This window comes from Mytilus trossulus, chromosome 14, assembly GCF_036588685.1.
Source record: "Mytilus trossulus isolate FHL-02 chromosome 14, PNRI_Mtr1.1.1.hap1, whole genome shotgun sequence".
Lineage (NCBI taxonomy): Eukaryota > Metazoa > Mollusca > Bivalvia > Mytilida > Mytilidae > Mytilus > Mytilus trossulus.
In genome coordinates, this window is record NC_086386.1 from 33,111,814 (window position 1) to 33,133,909 (window position 22,096).

General features: G+C 32.9%; 2 protein-coding genes across 3 annotated transcripts in view; both read left to right on the forward strand.

The window, feature by feature from the left end:
• Positions 1-241: 241 nt before the first annotated feature.
• LOC134695684 (uncharacterized) lies at positions 242-5,719 on the forward strand. The gene is made up of 3 exons (XM_063557034.1): positions 242-302; positions 1,321-1,966; positions 2,652-5,719. The coding sequence occupies exons 2-3, from the start codon at positions 1,348-1,350 to the stop codon at positions 4,895-4,897; spliced, it is 2,865 nt and encodes a 954-aa protein (XP_063413104.1). The 5' UTR covers positions 242-302; positions 1,321-1,347; the 3' UTR covers positions 4,898-5,719.
• A 3,605-nt stretch (positions 5,720-9,324) lies between these two features.
• Positions 9,325-22,096, forward strand: part of LOC134696063 (S-acyl fatty acid synthase thioesterase, medium chain-like) — a 51,868-nt gene continuing 39,096 nt past the window's right edge. Inside the window, exon 1 of one of the 2 annotated variants that reach the window (XM_063557641.1) lies at positions 9,325-9,348. The gene's annotated coding sequence lies outside the window, so the exon portion shown is untranslated. Of the gene's footprint in view, positions 9,349-11,000; positions 11,087-22,096 lie in introns of those variants that run through there. The other variant, XM_063557640.1, reaches the window with a different exon arrangement.

The window sequence follows — 22,096 nt, forward strand, 5'->3', positions numbered from 1 at the left end:
TGTAGGTAAATAGTTATCAAAGGTACCAGGATTATAATTAAGAACGTCAGACGCGCATTTCGTCTACATAAGACTCATAAACGTCCATGGAATCAATAAGTCTTCAAACATAATTTTTTATATACATCGTCTCGTCTTTGATAGTTGATAAATACTTTATTTCTTCTCCTTCTGTATACCATTCCTGGTTTTGCGAACATCAATTTGGATTTTGCAGGTTATAAAAAGAAGATATGATACAACGATGAGTTAAGGAAGAAAATAGAATACACATCTCGGAAGACAAACAGATCTGCACACAGGTATTACATTTTGTTTTATGATTTTTTAGCAAACTATTTAATTGATGACGCGTGTGGCACATACACCAACTGAATGTTACATCTGTAAATGTCAACACCTGGCGTCATCGAAATCACAGCATAGTCAAAATGAGTACAAGGCAAAATTTCATCAATGCGTTTACATTTTCGTTTTTGAATAGTTTTATCAAAATGTTTGATGGTATATATAGATTCTACCATTGCATCGAGTGTGATACGATATGTATCCCGAGACACTTGAATTTTCGAATTATAAAATTTCGAGAGTCAATAAATATCGTACCGTATAGCGGGTTATTTTCGCGGGTGTAAAATTTTCGCGATTTTCATTGAAATAGGTATACGAAAAATTTTGGCGGTTATTATTTTGGTGGATTCAACATTTTTAACATTACCTTTGCATGTACACTTTTAAATTGGCAGGATTTATTTTGGCGATTTTGTTCTATCCGCAAAAATAAGCGAGAGAAATTTACACCCCGCGAAAATAACCCGCTATACGGTATTACTCAAGATTTGGTGTTGAAATATGTTTCTGTAATTTTAAATCATAGCCAGTCAAACTAACTCCTTTTTTTTTATAATGATATGTCTAAAGATGTGTTCTTTCTATGTGACCTCATCAGGAATGGTCGACTTGTTTATGCCGTCACAATAAAAAAATACAGAGAAAAGCAAGAAAATTCGACGTCATAATCGAATTTGGACGAATGTAAAATTGAGATCAAACGAACTACGCGTTGATAAGATAGAAATGATCAACAGGTTGGAAAAAGGATAACACATGTAAGAATTAGAGAAATATGAATATACAAATTTAATCTAAGTGAATTTATAGAAATATATAAGACCCAAAATGTGAACTGTCCTTCGACACCCGCAAAAAAAACCACCACGACTTTAGATTAGCACATGCATATCGGGTTAATATCAAAACATTTATAAGCCTGGTATCTTTGACGTGTTCCAAACAGATCTTTTTTGTTGTTGATTTTAGGAAAGGTAATTAGACAATTTGAAGAAAATGGCGTCTAACAAAAGTAAAAACTTGAATAATACTGCAAAACTAGCTTATGCTGCACAACACCTGATGCCAGCGGTTTTACAAGAACTTTTGCGCATTAATGAACCCTGTCACGTGATAGTAGGTCATGTGAGAAACGATAGAAATCTTTGGAGTAGTTTGTTCAAAACTGAAAGAGCCATTATTTTAAAGGCAGCTACAGAAGGTTATACACATTTCGACACACCTTTAATTTATAAAATATTGAGAAGTTTAAACACAGTGGACCCTCCTACCAAGGGGTGGAGACACCAGGAAGATCCAGAAAGTTCTGAAACATCTGTTGGGGATGATGTTGAACGGATAGTCAGGTATACGAATGAGATTGCTCATACAATTGTATGGAATTGTAAAGTAACAGACATTGAATTGACCAAATGGTTGTCTGCATTCAAAGATGTTTCTAAAAGAATGGAAGTCTATCTCGGCACAAGTAATGGTCATTTCACACACAAATTGGAGAATCTGGAAATGCTTGCTTTGAATGATGATATGAAGGACTCTATTTTGAGTACCGTCCGATGTTTGAAAGAGGACGTTGGTAAATTAAAGCAGGAGATTGGCAACAGTAATATCAATGGTAGGTAATGTCAGTTTCAGTTTTGAATTAGACAATTCTTGTTCAAATCTAATTAATATAATTTTTATTAGGAATATATAAATAATTGAGGGAAACACATAAACTCCAAACATCCTTTTGAACTCTCTGAGACATTTTCTGACGTGTAAATGGCACAAGGACTTAAAAATAAATCATATTTGTTTTTGAGTTTTAAGGGATAGATTTGCAAGGATGGGTGAAAGGACGTGACGTTACAATTATGCCTAGTAAGCTTAAGGAGATAATAGCAATGGACAAATAATAAAATCATCAGTTAAACAAAAATATATGATGATTTTATTAAAGTCATCATTATGACTAAACAAAAACCGACGAGTTGCCAAAAAAATCCTAACAACATTACAAAAAAGTAAAATCACAAAAATACTGAATACTGTCATATTCCTGAATTGGTACAGGAATTTTCAAATGTAGTAAATGGTGGATTAAACCTGGTTCTATAGCTAGCTGTCGAGAAGCACACACTCTTTTACACCCATTATTGGTCATATATATACAAACGAAGAGATGGTGCGCTTGCAATATTCACAAGAGACAAAATGGCACATGTTTTACAATTATCAGTCTATATATAGGTCACTGTACGACCTTTTACAATGAGCAAAGCCCATATTTATAGCTTTGGTTTGTATTATTTTTTCAGATGCAATTGTAGTTCAAATTGAGGAATGGGAAAAGATCGATGAAAAGTTTGTACCAACAGGTCTTTGTGCAAAATTGGTTCATAACTTAAAAGAAAACAATGTAACAACTGTTTACGGAATTTCCGGAATTGGAAAATCAGCAACAATACATCATGTAGCTTTATTATTACGGAAACAAAGCCAATATGAAATCATTCCATGTCATAGTCCTGAGGACATTGAGAGGAATTTTAGGAAAAATGAAAACCAAGTTTTTGTCTTTGACGATGTGTGTGGCAGATATTCAGCCATACAAAATGAAGTTAATTCGTGGTTGAAGTATGAACCCGTCTTGAAGAGTATTATTAGGGAAGGGAACACCAAAATTATTGCCTCATGTCGCACGCAAGTTTTTGAGGAAGAACAGTTTCAGCGAATAGGTTTTCTTACGGAATGTTCAATTGAATTTACGAACAATTTATTAACCAAAAACCAGAAACGGTCAATAGCTGAAAGGTATCTGGATCCAAATTTGATACGCGCGATTGAAAACGTCATCAACACAAACGATTTCCTTCCTTTAATGTGTTCCTTGTATAGAAATCATACAGAAAAAGATGTTGTTGAGTTTTTTGAAAACACGTTTGATATCTACATGTCTGAATTTGAAAACATGAAAGAAGAACCAAACAAACTGAAATATTTTGCAATTCTTCTAATTGTTCTTTGTAATGGAGAATTGTGTTTTCCCGTTAAAGAAAACAATATTAGCCATTTCTATCAGTGTTTTCCAGTTAAAGGAAACAATGGTAACAATGCAGCACGACATGATATAAATATACAGAATCTTCTTGAAGATTTTGGCATCTCTGGTGGAGCACACAAAACCGATATCTTAATGCAGCTGGATTCATTGGTAGGAACTTTTTTAAAGACAGAATATTACCACAACAAAGTTGGAAAAGAGATGGTTATTTATCGACCCATGCATGCCAAACTGTTTGACTATATGTGTCATCATTGTGGCTTACAACAAAATTTCCAAAATTTGATTATCAAATATGCTTGTCGTTCATTATTAAATCAGCAAACCTGCATAGAGTCACTAGCAGCGAAATCAGAGGAAAGACCAATAGTAATCACTACAGAAAACGAAGAAGAGTTTTTTTGTCGGATGATAAGAGACATTTTAGAGGTAAAGTCAGACGAAGTATTCAGAAGTTCTCAGATGCAATGTCCAGAGTACAGACAAAAACTGATTAGTTTTCTCAACTGTAATGCTGATTTATTGAAAGCGTCATTTGACGATATTAAAATCGGAAGAAAGGTTTTGCGTGGGATTCTCGCGTCGAATTATTCAGATGTAATTGCAGTTGTTGTAAATATAGCAGGTTCTTTAGTTTCTGTATCGGATCGGGCCTATTGTATTGACAAGTCTGTCATCGGAATGCTTAGAAAAACATCCCGAAACGTAAATGTAGCTTCTATTAAAATTCGAAAACATCACTATACACCTCTTGTGTGCGCTTGTTTCCATGGTCACACTGAAATCGTGAAATTACTTTTATCAGAAGGAACAAGTGTTAACTGCAATGTGTCTCATCGAAAATTGACTCCGCTTTTAGCAGCAATTATTGGAAACAACACCGATGTCGTTGAAAAACTTTTAGAAAATGATGACATCGACGTTAATTTGTCTGATAGCAGTCACGTAAGTCCATTAGTGGTGGCCTGCAATACTGGTAATTTTCCTGTGGTATGTTCACTTGTAGAGAGAGGCGCAGTGTTGGATGCTATAGACAAATGTGGTCAAACAGCCCTCATGTTTGCTAGTAGACAGGGATATTTTGATATTGTACAATTTCTTTGCGAACGCGGTGCTTACATTAACGCACAAAGTAGAAAACGATGGACAGCTCTCATGTTTGCATGTAAGGGAGGGCATACAAACATTGTTGGCTATTTAATAGAAAGGGGGTCGTCTGTGGCAGACATTAATGTCAAAACACAACTTACTACTGCTACTAAACAGCACAGTATTGAATTATTCAAGTGTCTCTTGGAAAAAGACACAGTTCTTGACCTGAACGATCTCGACGAAGTCTCCGTTAAAGAACGCTTTGAAAGAGAGAACACGACGACCACTGTAGCGTCCTTAGATTTAGAAGTACAGCTCTTTAATGATGTAGATGATACCGAGAATTTCGAAACTGTAGGCTTACGTCTGGGGGAAGAAATTGATTTAAACGTTGATTCTTATGCGTAACTCTATTTGTAGAAAAAATGCTCTGCCAAAAGAAGCATCAGTTGACAATGTGTTTGTAAATAAGTGAGGGTCAACAGATAGTTTCATGTAAATAAAAAAAATGCTTTCTTTTTAATATCCAATTTACAAATATATTGTATACAATTTTGTTGTCATCAAGCGTGTTTGAGTACATAACTTTCGAATGCTAAAATCTATAATATAAAAAAGAAAATGTGATACGATTGCCAATGAGACAATCTTCCACAAGAGACCAAAAGAACCGAAGAGTAGCTGATTCTATCGAGGAGTGCCGAATGGAACTGTACAAGAAAGAGGCAGAAGATACCAAAAGAACCGAAGAGTAGCTAATTCTACCGAGGATTGCCGAATGGAACTGTACAAGAAAGAGGCGGAAGATACAAAAAGAACCGAAGAGTAGCTGATTCTACCGAGGATTGCCGAATGGAACTGTACAAGAAAGAGGCGGGAGATACCAAAAGGACCGAAGAGAAGCTGATTCTACCGAGGATTGCCGATTTTAACTGTACAAGAAGGAGGCGGGAGAAACTAAAAGGAACATGCAAAACAATAAGTCATTACAAGGCATCAGTACAATACAAAATTGATACAGATTTAACTATCCATAGTTTGGATTCTTCTCACAATTTCAAATAATTTATGGATTAAATTACCATCGAGATTAGGTCGAAGAATACAGACAATGCTCATATGTCATTGTGTTTAACTTCATGATCTCCTTCTGGGGTTGTAAGCACAATTGCCTTCAGATGTTAACCTCAATTTCATCCAAACATGTATACTGCACCATAATACCTAGAATTAATCCTTTTTTTTTCTTTCTCTTATTCTGCTTCTAGATTTTTGCTTATTTTGACTAGTAGTAGTTTTATTTGCTATATCAGGTGCTGACATAACATAATTTTATATGTTTGTTTTATGGTAGGCTGTATGCTTATTGTGTATATGACAAGTGTGTTGTATGCATTAACTAATAAATGTTGTCATTTGTGTCTGCACGCGCTGTATACTAATATGCATCATTTATTGTTTAAGAGCTCGATTTAACCTAAAGTGTTATTGTCTTTAAACTTGCCGACTTAAATTAAAATAAACTTATTTAGCTACTTTACTGACTTTGGAAATATTTCATATTTTATTATTCAAAATGTTTAGCTTCTTAGAAGTTTAAGTTGTAATTATAATTTTGGGTGGTTAATATTGGTATTGGAATGATTAAGATTTAAATGATTTTTTTTCAACGTTTCGAAAAATCAACAAAACAATTCAAAGGCAATTAAATTTATAGTAAAGAAAGGTATATTTAATAACAATTATTATATTACAACTATTAAAATAATTGCCAAAATATATGTTTTTGCTATTGGTCTTCAATTTGGTTTAATGAGAAATATGTATTTAATCTAACATTGTTATCATTTTTTTTAAATATTAAAGATTTAGTCTTCTTGTTCATTTTTTTAGTTTCCCATAAGTGTTCCTTGTTTGTATACCAGTTTACAGCGAGTTATACTGGAAGTCATACTCCTTCATTGTGACATAAGTCTATAATACAGTAATTGCTGTTGCAACACATCGCCACAAAAGTTCACCTTTAATTAAATATAAAAAAGAAGATGTGGTGTAATTGTCGATGATCAAACTCTCTACAAAAGAGCAAATGACACAGATATTAACAACTTTAGTTCACCGTACGGCCTTCAACAATGATTAAAGCCGATACCGTATAGTCAGCTTTAAAAGGTTCCGAAATAAATGACAAATGTAAAACAATTCAAACGAGAAAGCTACCGGTCTATTTATGTAAAAATCAATTAACAAAGACAAATATGTAAAACATCAACAAACGAAAACCATTGAATTATAGGCTTCGGACTTGGAACACATACAGAATGTGGCGGGTTTAAAGTGCACCAACCAAGAACAGCAAACGAGAGGGAATAAATAAGTAAATGCTACGAACGTAACAGAAAATCGTATATGTTACCATTTTTAACACCCTTCAAAATAATTTAAGAATAGATATATAAAAGAGATGTGATATGAGTGCCAATTAGACAACTCTCCGCCCAAGTCACATTTTTTAAAAGTAAAACATTATAGATTAAAGAAATGCCTTCAACATGGAGCTTGAATCACACCAAGCAGCAAGATATAAAGGTCTCCATAACTGACTAGTTGTCATTCAAACAGGAAAACCAACGGTCTAATCTATATGAAAACGAGAAACACATATCAACCATTGTGTACATCAACCAGCAACTACCACAGTTTTAATTACATCAACAAGCGACAGCCACTGAACAACATAGGACAGGTGCAAACATGTGCATTTTTTAATTTAAAAAAACAACAGAGAAAACAAAAGACCAGTAGGTGTAACACTGAATAAGGTTCTCATTTACGAAATAAATAAGGCAAAGCAGTAATAGAACTCTTGCGAAAACTTGTATAAAAGATCAAACGCAAAGACTTGGGTAATACAAAACAGACATATAACAAACACAGAGCAAAACAGAGGTATTTTAAGAATTGTAAGTAAAAACAGAAAATGGGCAATGATCAACATAGCAAGTGTGGATATATAAGATATAAAAAAAGTAGCACCATTAATGGATTTTGCCGTATAAAGACAACATAAAGTCATAAATATGGAGGAGAATAGTTTTGTTTCTTTTAATAAAGTTAAGGTTGGGTATGATTGTCAATTAGACAATTATCTACAATGCGCTAAATGACAAGTGAAACTAGAGGCTCTAAAGTCGTTCACCTTGGTCTATGTTAATATTAAACAAAGGACTAAGATTAGATGGATTCATGACAAAATTGTATTTTGGTGATGGTGTTGTGTTTGTAGATCATACTTTACTGAACATTCTTGCTGCTTACAATTATCTTTATCTATAATGAAATTGGCCCAGTAGTTACAGTGGAAAATGTTGGTAAAAATTTGTTTTTTTGAGATATAAGCCAAAAACTGCATTTTACCCCTATGTTCTTTTTTTTTTTCATGGCGGCCATCTTGGTTGGTTGGCCGGCAACCGGATACATTTATTTTTACTAGATACCCCAATGATGATTGTTACCAGGTTTGGTTTGGTTTGACCCAGTAGTTTTAGAGGAGACGATTTTTGTATAATTTAACGACGACAGACGACGACAAAGACGACGACGACGGACGACGACAAAGACGACGACGGACGACGACAAAGACGACGACGGACGATGGACGCCGGACGACGGACGACCAGTGATGAGAAAAGCACACTTGGCCCTTTAGGCCAGGTGAGCTAAAAATTATCCACCACTTGTACATTTGCGAAACCGTTCTTTCCGTGGAAAGATTTTCCTTATAATTCTTGCCCAAAAGCGTTGTTATATAAAATGGTGCCAGTAATCATCGACGGGCCCTTTTTTCCCGTTAGACTACAAGGAGACATACAACAATCACCAGTAAAAGAAAACTAAAAAAAAAAAGAATATGGTTTATGTGTACGCAGCATGTGTCATTAATACCTTTATCGTTCACTCACGTTTCCAAACAAGTTCACGAACATAAAACCGAAATAACCAAAAACCAGAGCAGCCAAACCGGTATGAGAAGTTCTAAATCAGAGAGCAGATAATAAACTGACCAGTTTTGAACGTTTTATCTCCGTTTTAATTTCTCTGATCGAATGACAGCAAAAATGGAAGCTACTGACTAATTCATTTGTGAAGTTATGCAAGGTAACAATTCATAGTATGAATTTCATATTGTAAAATAACATGGTTATGTTCTTTTTTAATGAACTATTTAAAGGTTTTTAATGACTTTTTTAAAGCTCACAGCATTTTGAGTGCAGTATGAGAAACGGAAAGACCGCGAAAGAAGCGAACTAGATCTTTCTGATTATGAATGAAATATTTGCCACTTTACATTAAGCAAGTAACAATCAATACAACTTGTTCAGGATGTGTTTTTTTGTTGTTGTGGTGGTATTTGAATATTGTATCTTTAGTTTAAAGTCAATGTCACATATGATTTTTAGTCAGATGTTTTAGTCCTATTTTGAATTCTACATAGTGTATATAAAAAATGATTAGAATAAAACGTTTTTTTCTAGCACTGAGGGCAGATATAACGAATTTTTCATGGGTTTTTCGCTGAATGAAAAATATAAAATAAACAATGTGATAATTTTGCAATAAACAGGTGTTCACCTCTGCCTTTGATTTTATGTAAATTTATATTCAAGTTCAGTTCGAGTCAAGGAAGTTTACTACGGTTATGTAACTTGATGAAGTCATACATTTCACGTGATGACATTGAATAAATTATCGCAGTATACAAAAGAAGAGCAACTATATAGATTCATGCTTCGCTGAATTAATTATTTTTAAAATATGAAATTTTAGTCTTTATATATGTTTCCATCATTACCAACACGGTAAGTTATCCTTTGCTTGCATAATTGTCACATGAGCTATTAGGGAAGTTGTGATAATTGTGCTCATTTACGAATCAATTAAGTTTCAGAGAGTTCTTAATTTTTTTTTTAAATATTTGTTTTCAATTTTAAATCGGATAACCGGAAATTATTAAGGTTACGTTGATGTGCTGAGCAAATGAAAAGCTCAAACGCAATAAAAATATAAAATCTGCAAACCAAAGAGGTCTTGGATTTTATAGTCAAACAAACTTTGCTAACGCTATGACAATAATCTTAAAGCGTCATATGGGTTAATCCCTTGTCATTCCTATCCGGCCTACACTTTATATGGTGGTCGGTAGATTTTAATGACAGGTTGTTATAATTGGTAACTACAATGTATATGTGTATCTTTTTTCTTACACGTACATGTATGTTAAGTGATGGTACGATCTATGTACTCATTTGCATGCAAACGAACTTTTTCATATCTAAATTAATGAAGTAAATGTCTGAACCATCCACAAGAACTTGCGGTCATCCGATGTTCAGCACTGAAAGTGTGATACTCTGAATATGTTGTGATTAATTTGTTCATCATTGTTAGCTTCACGTTCAGCGGCAAACATTTCATCATCAAGATCTCATAAATAATCGATTGACCGTATTTGTTGTACGTTCAGTGACAACTGTTTCATAGGTATTCGGTTAAAATATACGAAAACATCTAATATAGACCGGCAGTCAACAAATTATAAATAAAAAATGTTGACAAGATGTTCAAATTAACCAACAGATTTCCCTTCCTAACTTAGTAATGTCTAGAACGTTGTTGTACAATGCATGCTTGTTTATACATTTCACTCAGCCGAAAACGACAGACTGTTGTAACATGAGTCTTAAACTATCACAGAGAAAGTGGAATCTTTTTCAAAACATCAGCGTATTCTATGAATCTGGAACCTTATTCAAAACACCAGCGTATTCCATGGATCTGGAACCTTTTTCAAAACACCAGCGTATTCCATGGATGATATGCTTTGGCGTCTACTGCACAATACCCCTCAACTTCCATTTCGTATCATCCTTTTTGTTCGGCCCTGGTTCCTTCCTCCTTGTTAAAGCAGTTTCTGGATCCGTCCTATCTTTATAGTTACAGACTTGTTTTATAATTCCTTAGTACGTCGTTGCATTGTGTGCTAATTACAAATGCTTTGTATATAAGAATTGAACTAAATGTACTTCTTAGAAGTAATCTCAATAGAGCAAATTTACTTCGTTTGATTGTAACCCCCTCTAAAATCATATACAAATTTTATGTAAAGAAGTTTTCTATTAGTAAGGAGAAATAATTAACAAAAGTAGTTTTAGTAAGCATTTGACTATCTTAATGAATAAGGTCAACTCTGCAATTTGTGACAGTCATTATTTGCCTGCAATACGTGGACCAGTGTGTTAGACACCCATTCAATAAAAAGTATTGCATCTTTAATCACTTTTATCAGACGAACTAAAAAATGATCGAATTGATTGATTTGTAATGATTGCTCTTCGCCGCATGAAGAAAAAATATTGAAGAGAAATATCTTTATTAATGGCAAACGACCATTTATATTCTACTATACATATTCCCTCAGGTGCTACCATTGACATGTCAGTGTTAGGAATAACATACATGTCAACATTTATTGTTTATGCATTTATATAACCAAAACTGTAGACCATACTTTATATAATAACAGCTGTTCTAACCAAGGTAAATATCTCACACTACAATTCTTATAATTGACTTAACAAATACAACGCATCATATGTTTTATTTTTTTGAAAAAATGTTTTAGTTGAGTTGACCATAATTGCACGATGGTATTTTGTTGATACATGTGTAAATAAAGTTATGTAAAGTTGCTTCCTCGTGACATTCTTAAATGTACATGATTGACCTAAAATGGTTTACTCTTACAAATTATGACTTGGATGGAGAGTTGTCTATTTGGCACTCATACCTCGTCTTATATCGATGTGTTGACTGTTCACACTTTTTCACTTTCTAACGTACAGTGTACACTGCAACAAAAGGCATACACATTACGAATTCAAATACAAATGACTGTAACCATTACATGACTTTGTGATGACACACGATTTTATTAGCATCCTAAGAGTAAGTAGGAAGCAGACAATAATGCAAACACCTTTTCTCGTAAAGTGATACATTGTTCATGTATTTTTTAAATATTTTTTTTTTTTGGGGGGGGGGGGGTCGAATGGGGGATGTAAGGGACACAGTGCATGTCATGACAAAATAAAGGTTATTCTTTGCCTATATATATGTTTGAAATACCTTCTTGGTCATGGTATTTCTTATATTAATATTTGATAAAAAAGCAAATTGCTAATAAGGAGATAACTGTATTGTATTTTAAGCTCCAACGACATCAATTGGTGGTTTAGTGGTCGCAAATTAAGTTTACTGGCGACGCGTTAGCAGAGGCTGTAAACAGGTATTTACGACCATCAAATCACCAATTGATACCCTTGGAGCTGAAATACAATATTGCTATCCCCTTTTTAATGAAACTGACAAAAAACAATATCAAGTGATACATTTAACATTTGTAATGCATCGTCTTACGAATACGTTTTCATAGCACCAATTATACATTTTTGTATCTAAAAATAGAACCGTTTAATTATTTTCTTTAAAAACATTCTAACCTACCTTTCATACACATCCAAGAACATTTGCTATCCTCTCTGGTCTGCATTTTTAAAACAAAACCTGAATGTTAACATGGGTAATATAACACATGCTATCCCTTTAGTGTTAACTTTAATGTCAACCATATATTTGTATTACCATAAGAAAGCAAGAAAGATTTATCAATCTTGTGTTTATGCTTTAATTGTTAACTTCTATGGCTTCCTTAATACCAATTCACAGGTGTTCTTCTTTTGCAAATAGTTGAGCATAATATTTTTCCTTTTGAGTCCTATTGATAAGGCATCTATTCAAAAGTGAGCAAAATGGCTCCTTAGAATAAAACTGTGCAAGGATATTTTCAGGCAAATATTTGCCTCAAGTATGACCGTTTAAACTCCCATAACTCTTGTAATAACAAGAAAGTATTCAAAATCGAAATGGCGCCTATATACACAAAGCTCAAATACAGTGTAAATTTTGCAGTAGCTTGATTCCTAACATTCTAAAGCTAGTGCATGTTAAAATTTGCCTTTTATCAATCTTATGGTTAAAGACCCATAACTCTGGAATGAAAAATTTGGATTTTATTTAATTGACCAGTTTCTTACTTTCACCCATTCCAACAAATATGTAACGTATCTAGAAAATCAATCCAAGCATGCTCAAGTTACGGTACATCATGTGAAAAAGTTAACTTTCATCTGATAGTTATAGTTCTAGAACGCTGAAAAAACAAACCAGAATTTTGTCATAGTTTTTTTTAATCAATGTGGACAACTGTGAAAAGTTTTGGGGAAATCATGCACTAGTAGCACGATTTCAGTCTGAAACGGTCATTTTGGTCTGATCACATCTTGATTGACTGGATTTACCGCTAGAGGAAATCGTCGAGACTTTTTAGACCGTTTAAGACTCCGTTACGATCGATAGTCACATCAGGTAAATCAGTCCGTTAAGGCATGTCAAGATTATCAAGACTGAATCTCCTAGCGAGCTGTTAAGATCCGTTACGACAGTGTCAGACCGAAACAGACCATGGATACAAAATTACGTTAAGATGTTGTCAGACCGTGTTTAGTCGTGTTCAGATTTTATTAATTTGGACAGAAAACGGGTAAAACTTTCCCAGTGTTTATCAGGGGTTGCTCCCCTTTTAAGAATAAAATTAAAATTAAAAAGAAGACGGTTTATGTTAACTGAAAGTCTGCCATGTTTTAATTAAATAAAGAAAATAATCAATTCTAATTCATACCTCTTCCTATTTAATTATTTAACATTTTCTATATTAAAAAAAAACATAAGTGGTTCAAAGTCATACTGCTGCGCAAACCGTGGTGAATTGAGTTTAAAATCAACAGATTGCCTAAATTATATTTAATAATTATTCGTTGAATATACACATCAAAAACTTTATATTTAATGGTTTACTAGTGATTGTAAATAAATATTTATGCAATTACAGACTGATGCCGTGGGGGAAAATTTGTCAACTTGACGTTACAGATAATTTGTATACCCTTAAAAATTACGGATGTCGGGATTAACACTTGAAAACGTAATCTAAATATGTTTATCTAAATATGTTTAATTTATTAAATTGTTGATGTTATTTTTCTTTAATATTGTAAATAATATGCATTATCATTTAACTTTTCATGTTTTCTATATAAATTTCATTTAAGTTATTGTAAACTTAAGACAGGTAAAAACTATAACAGTACTATGTATGTCTTTTGTCGTTTTCTGTTTATTGTCATAGCATTGTCCGTTCATTTTTGTCAGACTTGTGCGTTTGATTTCCATATTTTTTTTATTGTGTCTATAATCCAAAAACCATTTATAACTTTCTTACATACCAGATTTAGAGGCGTTCGTTAAAAAATAAAGGTTTAATATTATTGCAAAAGTCTGTGAATTATTGAAAATATGACGTTCCGAAAACACAAGTCGCTAAATTAAATGCTTGTAAATCTCCATTACATGTGGTGCGCTTTTATTCAAATACCTTTCTCTTACATAAAAAAGTGTAAAAACAGTTATTGAAATCCAGCTGAAAAAAAGGGAAAATGAATAGTGTCTATCTAACTTATTTTTCAAATATATCGAATACACAAATAAATCTCTAACTATCAACGCTTGCAATTTGTTTTTACTGACAGGTGTCTGCTGGCATTCGATTGGATATCAGTTTTATGTAGGCGTAACAATTCATCACACTTATCCAATCAGCTGTCTTGTGTGCGATCTCATAAGGTCCACCAGGAACATATATATTAACGGGACTTGACACTACCTAATTATCGCCGATTTCCTTGTCGTGAATTTAATAATAAATGACACGATACGGAAACGGACATGGTATAAATTCGTTAGATATACTGTTCCCAGGGTCCACATAGTTTAGTTTTTTATACATGTAATGGTAGCGATAAAAATTATTCGTGCAGAATATACATATACTATGAAACAAACAATATCCTGTCCAAAAATGACTTACCTGACACCATATTATACCAAATAACTATTTAAAAACTGAGACAGCATACATACATGTATAAACTATTATCATTCATAACAATTACTATTTAAAAGTGAAATATTTTACTATTAGTATCATGGTCCTAGCAATTTAAAAAAAAAATATCATAAAAGGACGTTGTTGCAATGGTGTGACAGGGACTTTACGGTGCGTCTAAAAACAACCTTGGCCGCCGTGGTGCACTAAGGTCTCGAAACTGCACTAAGACCATGATGGAACACTATAGCGAAATTTCTATACTTATGAAATGTCCATGTGTGGAAAAGAGATCTTACTATACACTGTACGGACATTTAGACTTATTCACTAGCTGTGATATACAGCAAAAGATTTAGCAAGGATAGCAAGGATACAAAAATTACGATTTTAATAATGCTAGAAATTAAAAGGAAAGTGTACGGAATTCGCAAAAAAAAAACGTATTTTAGAATCACGAAATAATTGAAATCGAATTCAGATTAGATTTGTGATCGTTGGAATTTATTAAGACTGTTTAAAATATCGATCTCTTTATAATTATCTTGTTTAGATCGAAATTAATGAGGTTCATAATATCATTGGTGTCACGATATCACAGTAGCATGGGTTCGAATCCCGGCGAGGGAAGAACCAAAAATTTGCGAAAGCAAATTTACAGATCTAACATTGTTGGGTTGATGTTTAGACGAGTTGTATATACATTATGTACACAGCCATGTATCACCATCATTGATGGCGATCCGATGGATACATTTGTTGTAGGGTTGTCACTGACTCAGACGTACTTATGTATATATACATTATGTACACAGCCATGTATCACCATCATTGATGGCGATCCGATGGATACATCTGTTGTAGGGTTGTCACTGACTCAGACGTACTTATGAATATATATATATATAAGTATATATTAGTATTGAATTGGTCTATACTCATGCAAATAACCCTTTCAATAAAAATACTTATAAACTGATTTTAAAGTAATCAAACGGAACACATACTACAGGAGATGTGGGATATATTTCAATTTGACAGCAACCAAACGACAAAAAACATAGATGAATCAAGAGCGCATGTTTAGTCTTCAACAAGAAACAGGTGTCCATGCAAAAGGTCACGGTCTGAATGATCAATCGTCATAAGTTTGTATAAAATTTGTAAATACAATAAATAAAAACAATTATATGAAATAGTCTTAACAACTTAATATCCATTATTTACACAAGTTCGAATGATCTAAATAATCTACATTGTTTTTATCGTTAGAGACACGTTTGTAAAGCTCATTTTCTGTTCTCTTGGTTTTTTTTTACGGTCTTCTCTTTTTTCATTTATAACCCAAAAAAGTTGCTCAACCTTTCATTCTGACAGCGTGAAAGACCAGAACCAAGGTAACACACTAATATAAGTTTTCGCAAACCGGTAATTTCTTCGCCCAGGGATATGAATTTGACATTTAAAGTCCCTCAACAGCTTTACAATACCCGGCCGTGTCACTTCCGCGTATATTGTAGATGGAACGGATAATATACACAATGAATTTCATACACCAGAAATACTAATACAGGGGAATTTTACCTTTTTGGAGGACTCCGAAGAGGTGGTGCATTGCATGTGCGCTAATTTTGAACAAAAATCCAAATTTTTATTTGGGGTACGTCTAAACACCGGTAATGACCTCCTTAGTGCACTCAGGACATACAATGTGCACTCAGGATCCTTCATATTCATCCTATTTGCACACGGGACGGGATGGGTGAATATATTCATTACACGCTGCTTCTTTAAGAGTATAATAGATTTTTTTTTATATAAGATGACCGATAGTGCTGTCTCAATTCAGAGATTGAACATTAAAAAACATGATTAAGTATGTATATAGTACAGAATAGTATAGAACGTGAAAGCGATTCGTTTGATATAAAATTTGCAGCAATTATCCAGTATAAAATGTCTGTCTATCTATAGCTACATCCAACGCTTTACATGTCATGATATAATGATATTCGTCAACTCTCAATCATTTTTTACAGCCTTTTTTATCTTAATATAACTTCTATAATAACTTTATGGAATTATACTGAATATAAAAGGGAATTTAACGTATGATTTTTTCAAATTGTTGAAGGCCGTACGTGACTATAGGTGTTAATTTCTGTTTCAGTAAAGTTAATCTCTTTTCGTGCTTTTAGAGAGTTGTCTCTTTGGCAATCGTACCACATCTCGATTTTTTTTTTAATTTTTTTTTTATATATTTAAAGTAAGACTTCACCCCCCCTCCTTTTTCATGAAACTCCTCATAGATTTATAATAGATAGCTTACATATAACATATGTTTCGATAGCTAATATAGATCTTATTTTAGTTAAAAAACTTTACGAATGCTCAGATTAAACGTGTTGCCGCATGATTCGAAGTGATCAGACTATCGCTAGGCCATTTCAACTCAAAATATATAAAAATATCGTTGCATCGGTAAAACTTTGGATCTTTTTTGACAAAACTATTAGAATTAAGGCTGCTCTGCTTTTATAATAACTGTTATCTTGTTATCATTTCTATGAATATCAAGTAATATTTGTCAAAGAACGGTTGTTGAGTTAATGCACGGTATTGTGATTTTTTTTCACAATTGAATTTATAGAACCTTTTGTTAAGATTCATTGTCCTATGTAACAAATTAAAATAGCTTTCTATTATCAGTTCTTTGGCGTTGCAACACCACTGCATGGTCATCCAATGAAAAAAGGAAAGTCATAATATTTATTTTATTAATCATTAATCTTTTATTCGTAAGCAATACAACTTACAGAAAATAATTATTACAAATATTCAATTACATCAGTGAAATATATTTATATTAGTCAAATAATCATATAAGTAAGTATACCCATTTATATAACAGTACAGCACAGTATAATCAAATATAACACATTTTCAAATGAATTTAATTTTGTGCCTTCACAGTCAAAAATAAAAATTTCCCTTTAATTGTTAAGTTGCTTTACATAATGAACAGATACTGGTGAGCACCCAGCCACTTTAAAAGGGGGTCACAACCGAGCATCAAAAAAAGGGACGAACTATATGTCCCTATTCAAATGCATTGATCGTCTAAAAAGTCTAAGATTCGACGGTTTTCTTCAACAATATGGTTTGATAAATTTCTTTCGAAAACTCATTATACTTTTCACATACTAAAATAAAATGATATTCATCTCCAAATACTTGATTATCACACATATTACAAAATTTTTGATATCTCTCAATATTATAAAATCGACAAGTTTCTATATTCAAACGGTGAGCAGATGTATGCGGTATTTTCAAATAAATGATTCTATAAATATAATTTTAATACAGCATGATCTAAATAAAATTGTTGGGGTCAAATACATCTATGCAACAAACATTTAGGCGAGTCGTCAAAAAATTAGTTCATTTCACTATTAAAGCTACCGTTTAATCTATCTTTGAATTCAATTAATAACAAATTCACATTTTTTACACCCTGATGTAACCGTACTTTTAAAGCGTAGTCATCCGTATCAATAAATTGTTTAATATCAAAATTGAAGTGCATGAGTATTATTAACGTCTGGGATGAGTGTGAGAAATCTCTGTTGATGGGAATAAACAAAATTTAGCTGAATTTGTATTATTCAAATTAATGAAAAGGCAAGCTAGTGTGTGTTTAAAATGATATTGTTGGAATGGATTTATAACATGAAAAATGTGTGTAACCGATTTAACGTTGACTTGGACTGCGAATTTGAAAATAATATATTTGTGAAATCACATTCTACAAGATGACATATTTTGTAAGTACTTTAACCTTTGATTCTAATAATTCTAATACTAGTATCTTTGACATGCCTTTTATAGCTGACTATGCGGTATGGGCTTTGCTCAATGTTGACGGCCGTACGGTGACATATAGTTGTAAATGTCTGTGTCATTTTGGTCTCTTGTGGACAGTTGTCTCATTCGCAATCATACCACATCTTCTCTTTTATATTTATATAGCTATTACTTAAAACTGTCATATGTACATGTTCCAGGCTCGTGCCGCTGAAAGAGGTCTCCTTTCAAGTTTGAAAATATGTAAATAGGTCGGAAAAACTATCAGAAATATATATGATAAAAAAAAATCAGTAAAGTTCCCAATACTCTTTTTGTGAACTTTCTTGCTATTCCCGAGTGTGTTTTAATCGAAGAATTTTCTCTCTAATGACACTATTATTAAATTCCGTAAATATTAAATTGCAATCCTGGTTAACATAACCAGGATTGCAATTTAATATTTACGGAAGACTTGCGTTTCGTCTTAAAAAAAAGGCTCATTAGACAAGTGCGCTCGAATCAAAAAATTAAAAAAAGGCAAAATAAAGTACGAAGTTGAAGAGAATTGAGGACCAACATACCTAAAAGTTTTCCCAATTTCATCCTCCGTAAGGTTATCTATTCCTGAGATAAAAAGCCTTAGTGTTTCAAAAATACAAAATTTTGTTAACTATAAATTTATAATTATGAACATATCAATGATAACTCTTCCATCCTTCAATTGCAAACCACATAAAAACCTAAACAATTCAAGTGCACTTATAAATTAAATGATGAAATGATGTAAAGCAAGACTTTAGTTAGCGTGCTTGCTTTTTTTTTTATTGTACAATCATTATGATAACACCAAATTTAATTCAAATATAATAATTATATAAATACAGGTTAAACTATGCCGATACATATTGTTTAAAGATGTCAATCTTATTAACAAAATTTGTATAAACAATTATACAAACAAAGCAAGCAAGTAAGCCAAAGTTTTGCTTTACATGCATTAGGGAACTAGCTGTAAAGCCTTAATTTAGCCGACTTGCTCAAACAATAGATAAAGTAAGAGACGGATTTGATAAAATTTAACATATGGAGGAAAGTTTGGGTTTAAAACACTCTAAATAAATTCAATAGAAATTTCATTTATTTCAAATGTATTCCATTTAATTTCTTATAAATCGTATAGGGATCTTTATCCTTGTTTTTTTTTATCCATTTCCATATCCTTGTATTTTTTTTATCCATTTCCATGACACTTCACCACTAATTACGTACATCTTGCTATAGATTGAATCGTTGGTTTTCCCGTTTAAAAGGTTTTACACTGGGGCCCTTTATAACTTGCTGTTCGGTGTCAGCCAAGACTCCATGTTGAAGACCGTATTTTGACTTATTTTTATTATATACTATTATAAATTGTGACTCGGATGGAGAGTTGTCTCATTGTCACATACGACATCTTATCTATATATGGCTCAAACCGAAACGAAACGGGACAAAAAGGGATAAAAACACACTTTCTTGATATATTTATAATGGGCTTAATATGAGTCAGAAAAGAGTAGAATAGTGAGTCGCGTTGGGGTATAAGCGTGAGGCTGAATTGCAGATTGTTTTTGTAAGCGTGACACGTGAAAGATAAATGATTGTGTCGTGAAAACGAGAAATAAAGTATAGCAGGACACGGAAAATTTCAAAAAATCAGAACTGCATAGTATAAGCGGGATACGGGAATCTGACAAAGCAGTAAGCGGGATCAGGTATCAGACCCCCCCCCCCCAGTGATACCCCAGAATAAGATATTTATTTATCTTCATCATATTGTTACAGTCATGCCTTCAATAACAAATGAATTCCATGCATGCATTTCGTATTTTTGGTCCCTTTTTCAAGTTTGTGGTCTTCAAATTTATAGACAAAAGTCCTTATGGATATTTGGGGTTCTCTGACATGCTGAATCTAACCGTGTATCCAGTTTAGGGATCTTTTGCCAAGTTACCGAAATAGCCCACATAGAGGTCCAAAGGGTCTAAGATCATCAAACAAGAATTGTAGCATGCATGTCGTGTACAATTACCCAAATGTGCATTGTTTGACCTCTGTGGTACTGAGTATCCACTCGCGGATTTAGAAATTTTCATAAGTAGGGCCCAATAACTGCCTAAGAGGGTGCCCGCTCCAGTGATTCTATAAAAGTAACCAAATGTTTTCCCAAAAAGGGGGCAACCCCCTGCCCCCCCCCCCCCTAAATCCCCCCGTCGAAATTTACGAACATATATGCTTTTCAAGTGTGAAAACCATCAACAAAATTTATACAAAATTTATACTTAATCGGGAATGTCTTTAACAGAATAGTCTCACACCGTAACTATATCGAGCCCAACTATATATAATACTTAAGCTATTTCAGAGTGTGAAGGTGATTATGAAACCCCGAGTAAAAAACGTATTCGAAGTTCTAGTTCCACTCCTGGCTCAAGCGAGAAGCAAGTTACCAAGATGCCCAAATCATATTAACTATCTATTCACAATATATATAGTACATGATTTTTTTATTGTTGCCAAAATCTAAATTGCTATAATGCATCTGTATAATTCAAGTTTGTCAATAACTTTCAAATCAATGCTATTTTTAAACAGTTTGTAAATTCCTATGTTAATTTTTATTTACATGGACACACGTGGGCTATGTCATGAACTACGACCCTTTAATGTAAAATTGATTAATATTTCAATGAATTGTTGTAACTTGTGTATGTTCACCAACGTTAACTACACGATGAAACTGCAAATATGTTGTCAAAAACATGAAAAAGTAAAGTATACAACATGTTTATTTTCTTTTTTGATCGAAGAAAGCAAAATTTCCATGATTATTTTTAGAAACCCATGCGGGCTTCGGCCTAGTTCACAAGTTGGAAAAAAGAATAAAGTGGTTTACTTAATTATAGTTGAAAATAACGGTTACGGGTGTATGCTCACCCCAGTCAACTGTGACGGTGTCATATGTAAGAAAAGAATATTACGATTGTAAATTTGTTGAGACTTTCTATTCATATATTTGTGTATAAATATTTTTTTATATATATATATTATATAGCACGTAAAATGAATGAACATAAGAAAGCATTATTTCACTATATAACTTTGTATTATGTCGATATCTATTGTTAGTTTAAATGTCAATGGTATGGTAGACAATAAAAAACGAAATGCCGTTTTTTATTGGTGTAAAAAGAAAAACATTGATGTAATATGCTTACAAGAAACACATAGCTCTAGCGATGTCGAAACGAAATGGAAAAATGAATGGAAGGGGGAGAGTTTTTGGAATCATGGATCAAGTAATTCAAAAGGGGTAGCTATTCTTTTCTCTGAAAAATTTAAATTTGAAATTACTGAAACCGGACGGGATAGTATTGGTAGAACAATTTCTGTGCATGTTAAAACCCCAGGTAATAACGGGATTTTTATTTACAATGTTTATGCTCCTAATCTAGCGGGTGACAGAAAATCATTTTTTGAAAAAGACATACTTATTGATAACAATAATAGAAATATCGTTCTTGGAGATTTTAATTGTGCGCTTATTAAAAATTTAGATCGAAAACCAGTGCCTGTACGAGACGACATAGGATCACATGAATTAAAAACTTTTGTTGAACATAATGAGTTAATAGACGTGTGGAGAAAGCGATACCCTA